The sequence below is a fragment of the Vespa velutina genome, chromosome 6 (assembly GCF_912470025.1).
Source record: "Vespa velutina chromosome 6, iVesVel2.1, whole genome shotgun sequence".
NCBI lineage: Eukaryota > Metazoa > Arthropoda > Insecta > Hymenoptera > Vespidae > Vespa > Vespa velutina.
Window position 1 is genome coordinate 4,939,613 of NC_062193.1, and position 5,000 is coordinate 4,944,612.

The following is a 5,000-nucleotide window of genomic DNA, read 5'->3' on the forward strand; positions in this document are numbered from 1 at the left end:
GAACGCGAATGCGAACGAACGAACGAACGAACGCGAACGCGAACGAACGCGAACGAACGCGAACGAATAAGAACGAACGAACGAACGAACGAACGAACGAACGAACGAATGAACGTGCGAGCGAGCGAGCGAGCGAGCGAATGAGTGAGTGAGCGAGAAAGAGAAAGAGAAGCCGAGAGAAGGATAGAAGATCCACCTGGTAGTGGGGGCAAACCACGTGGTCAAACTCTCTGTGTTTACAAGCCGCGCCGCTGTCGGTCACGTGGCCATGTTTTGATAGAGAAATTGGCCCACCCCGTGTAGGGAAAATCCCGCCAAAGATCTTCTCGTCGACCTCCGAACAGAGAGGATGATTTCTCCTTCCTCCTACGACTATTACGATCTACTACCTCCTATTCCTCTTCTTTTCCTGATACTTCCTCTCGACGATAACGAAAACGACGACGAAGACGAAGCACAAAGCACGAAGGAAGACGAAACACGAAGAGACAACGACGATGACGTGTCCTTCGCGGAATAATAGTACCGTATCGATATAACGAATGACGGTGGCACACAACCAATAATGATTCTCCAAACTCCGACGTTATCAAAGATCGAGTATGAAAGAGATCATTTAATTTTTTTGGTAATTTCTTAAGATTATATCGATTGAAATCGTATCTTCTCTCTTTCAACTTGTTCTTTTACTTTTCTCTCCTTTTATTTTTCTTTCTTCTCTTTGTTTTTTTTTCTCCCTCACCTTTCTTTTTTTTTATTTAACTCGTCGAGATATTATTAATCTTATATCACTTTAGGCGCGAAAATTCGACTCGCGCGTCTCACTCTATCGTTTTTCTTTTTCTTCCCCCTTTTCCCCCTTATTTCCCCGTTTCTTTTTCAATCTTTCTTTCTCCAATAATTCAACGACGTTTGACGAAGATATTCGATCAATCAATCAATCAATCGATCGATCGATCGATCGATCGATCAATTTATTTATTTATTTATTTATTTATTTATTTATTTATTTATTTCTCTCGTCGATTTTTCCTCCCGTCGTATTATTCGAATTCAAGAATGAATTATGTACGGAGTTGACGTGCGTTTATTCAAAATATTTCTCGACGTTTCCTTTTCGTTTCGCTTTTTCTCTCCTTTTTTATCTCTCTCTTTCTCTTTCTCTCTCTCTCTCTCTCTCTCTCTCTATCTCTTTATCTCTCTCTCTCTTTCTCTCTCTCTCTCTCTCTCTCCCTCTCTTTTTCTTTCTCTCAAAGACGATCAGAAAAAAATAATTAACGAGATGATTTCTAATGGTCAAGATGGAGAAAAAAGATCAATCGCAAAATTGTCTTCTAGCGCTGTCGCACGTCATACAGAGAAAAAGAAGAAGAAGAAGTTACCGGCAAGGCAGCACGGCGTATACTGACGAATTCTTCTGACCGCCGGCCGGAACTGACCGAGCGAAGCCGAAGTTACGAAGAGACGAGAGGCGAATTCGTGGCGCCTACCTCCTCTCTCTTTCAATACCAGTGCGAGAGAGATGGATAAAGTTCGTAACTCGTCGAGAGAGAGAGAGAGAGAGAGAGAGAGAGAGAAAGAGAGAGACATAGAGAATTCGATTTGAGAGGGGGAGGAGAGAAAAAGAGAGAGAGAGAGAGAGAGAGAGAGAGAGAGAGATACAGTTAGAGAGGGGGGAGAAGAAACGTTTGGAACGTACCATGGTGGGTGGTTGCTCGGTGCCTTGCTGCTTCGTCGAGTGGGAGAAGAAAGAAGGTGGGAGGTTACGGGTGGGTGTGTGCGCGCGCGCGCGCCCAACACTCAGCAAGAGAGAGAGGGAAGGAGTAGGTTGGCAGGCCGGCTGCTTGGTGGTGGAAAGACGAAATCACCTAGTTAGAGAGAGAGAGAGAGAGAGAGAGAGAGCGAGAGAGAGAGAGAGAGAGAGAGAGAGAGAGAGAGAGAGAGAGAGAGAGAGAGAGAGATTACATCCTTGACGATATCACGAGGTAATAAGTACCACTGAACGTTTTGTATAAAGATTTGTCTCGTTGACGAATCATCTCTCTCTCTCTCTCTCTCTCTCTCTCTATTTATCTATCTATCTATCTATCTATCTATTTATCTATCTATTTATCTATTTATCTATATATCTATATCTATCTCTCTCTTTTTGCGTATAATTTGAATTATTAAAAAATACGATAGCTCTGTCCTATCGTTCGATAATTAAAAAGCCCGCGTTTCGCGAGCGCCATCTACTACCACGTACGACGACCTTTTATTTTTTGAAATTCCTACGCACGTATGTATCTACGTTACCACCCGTCCGGATGTTAAAAGATATGCTAAGAGAATTCGCAATGAATTTTTTTCTTTTATTTTTTTTTTTTTCCTCTCTTTTCTTAAATTGTCTTACTTTTGTAATATATAATAAGGTTTGAAAGTTCAAACGATTTTCTTCGAATATATTATCGTTTATAATCGACGATCGTTTCGATCGATTGATCGCGAATAAAAAAGAGAAAGGTAAAATGTAACAGACAGAGATAGAAATGGAGATAAACAGAGAGAGAGAAAGAGAGAGAGAGAGAGAGAGAGAGAGAGAGAGAGATAGAGATAGAGAGAAAGAGAGAGGTTAATGAGTGAATAAAGTTTATCGTGTGAAAATGCACATGGGGATGGTACGAATAAAGACTAGAAAAGATATGCCGTTCGGTAATCCAGCCCCATTAGATCCTCTCGAAAGAGGAAGTACTATTATTTACGTTGCCCTTAATTCTAAAGCCCATTTTACACCAAACATTACGACGTAAAAAAGAATTGTTACCAAATTCGTCAGGGTAACGGAGAACAATGAACTTTCACTTTCAAACCCTGGCAATTTATCAATTTTACATAGATATAATTTAACTGTACTAAAATCTTAATAAAAGTTTATTATCTAACCTTCATAATTATAATTATTATATCATATTACGTAGGTATATATATTATATATATATTATGTTTATATTTATTATGACAAGTTTTAGGATAAATACAGATAAAAGTAATGACAGGATCGCGTTGACCTTTATACATTGTCCCAGTTCGTAAGTTTAAATACAATGATAAAGAAAGTTGTAAAAATAAATGATTTTTCTTTAAACAATAATAAAGTCGTAAAAATAAATAATTTTCTATAACCATGTAATAAATCTTTTGAAATAATTTTTGAAATAATAATATTATAGAATTTTAACGAATTATCGAAAGTTAATGGTTTAATAATTATCAATGAAAGATCTCTATCAATATCAATCTATTCGCGCCATCTTTTAAAAAATTTCGTAAAGTTTAATAAACTATAAAGTATATCGATCGAAATAAAAACTACTTTCCCATTGAGAGAGAGAGAGAGAAAGAGCGAAAGATAAGGATGCGTCGGTAAATAATTTTACAAGAGGTATAAAAGTACGACATTACCCACCGTCGATTTTAATCAAAGGAAAATAGTACGAAGATGATCGTAGGTATCGTAGCGCCTTCGAAGAAAATGGCGCTGCGAATGGGCGGGTTTCGAATCGTTCGAATGGAGTGCTCACGACCGGCCGGCGGCACTCATTTGGCGCACCGACGTCGCGACGCGCGGTATGCGTTGTTCCTTCCTTTCTCTCTATCCGTTCTCCGACCTTCCTTTATTTTTAATTTTTTGTGCGCGTATTAACGAACTTTTCAAAAGCCGATATATATATATATATATATATATCTATCCGATTCGACGATTAACTTTCCTTTCTTTTCAAAATGCACGATGATATCGCGGAGTTATTCGTTGCGAGAAAAGAAACGAAAGAAGAAAGAAATTCGTGTGATTGTGACGTAATAAATTGATCACGTTGAAAAGTGAGAATAAAAAAAAAGGGGGAAGCGAAAAAGAGAAAAAAAAAAAAAAAAGAGAAAAAAAAAAGAAAAAAAGAAAAAAGAACCGAGGAAAAGGAAAACGTAACAAGTGTGAGATCTCTTCGTAAAGATCGGTAAAAGGATATAGAGATAGGAGTTAGAGAGATAAAAAGAGAGAGAGAGAGAGAGAAATAGTGTAATAAAACAGTGAGACAAAATAAAAAAAAAGGGGTGAAATATAATAATGTAGATGTTGGAACGATCAAATGGGAAATGATTTGGATGATGGTGATTACGTCGATCGTCGTCAATCGTCTAAGTGAGAGAAAGAAGGATAATCATCTGGTATGCACCAAGGACTGATCGTCGTTCTTTCCTCGTCGAAGGATCATGCCGTTCGTGATTCGAAAGGTGGAGCCGCGTTTCTTGTGCCGCGGTCACGTGCCATCCGGCGCGGCGGCACAAGAGTTACCGGTTGGTGCCGAATTGGAGGCTGTTGCGAACGGTGCACTTACAGGTTCGTTAAAGCAACTGGCCTCGCTTCTCACCATTGCCGAAGACATATTTGCCGAACTCACTCGGGAATTGACTGCGGTTGCCGAAAGGAGTGCCCAAGTCAGACGAAGACTCGACAAGGTCGAAGAACGACTTGTTACCATCGACCCTAAAAAGATTCCCGTTCGTGAGTACCATCCTTTTAATAAGTTTCAATTATTTTATTTCGAAAGAAATGTCAACCGATCCTACGAGAGTAAATTTCTTTTTCTTTCTTTCTTTTTCTTTTTTTGTATTTATAAATTTATATATATATATATATATATATATATATATATATAAAATTAAGTAAGTACATAGGTAGTACATATATTAAAATTAATTCTTTATAGTCTAGTCCGATGACATGGATCGTCATTTCAACGGAAGTACGTCTCTTTCTAACGACATTACTTTTGACGATCCATTATCGTGTGCATACATACATACATATATATGTATATATATATGTATATATATATATATGTATGTATATCTATGTGTTATTACCCTGGTAATATAATACATACACATAGATCATAAGTATACATAACATATTCGGTCGTGGTTCGTTGGATCGCCGATTATATCGTCGGGATTATACA

General features: G+C 38.1%; 2 protein-coding genes across 14 annotated transcripts in view; one reads left to right on the top strand and one right to left on the bottom strand.

Moving 5' to 3' along the window:
• LOC124949858 (forkhead box protein O-like) overlaps positions 1-1,434 on the bottom strand; it is a 113,839-nt gene extending 112,405 nt beyond the window's left edge. For 6 of the 10 annotated variants that reach the window (XM_047495615.1, XM_047495616.1, XM_047495614.1 and 3 more), the window contains exon 1: positions 1-1,422. This exon is cut by the window's left edge. The gene's annotated coding sequence lies outside the window, so the exon portion shown is untranslated. The other 4 variants (XM_047495623.1, XM_047495622.1, XM_047495618.1 and 1 more) reach the window with 4 other exon arrangements.
• Positions 1,435-3,558: 2,124 nt separating this feature from the next.
• LOC124949855 overlaps positions 3,559-5,000 on the top strand; it is an 85,045-nt gene continuing 83,603 nt past the window's right edge. For 2 of the 4 annotated variants that reach the window (XM_047495600.1, XM_047495601.1), the window contains exon 1: positions 3,559-4,543. In XM_047495600.1, coding sequence (XP_047351556.1) covers positions 4,252-4,543 — 292 coding nt within the window. In that variant the 5' untranslated portion in view covers positions 3,559-4,251. The remainder of the gene's footprint in view (positions 4,544-5,000) is intronic. The other 2 variants (XM_047495604.1, XM_047495606.1) reach the window with 2 other exon arrangements.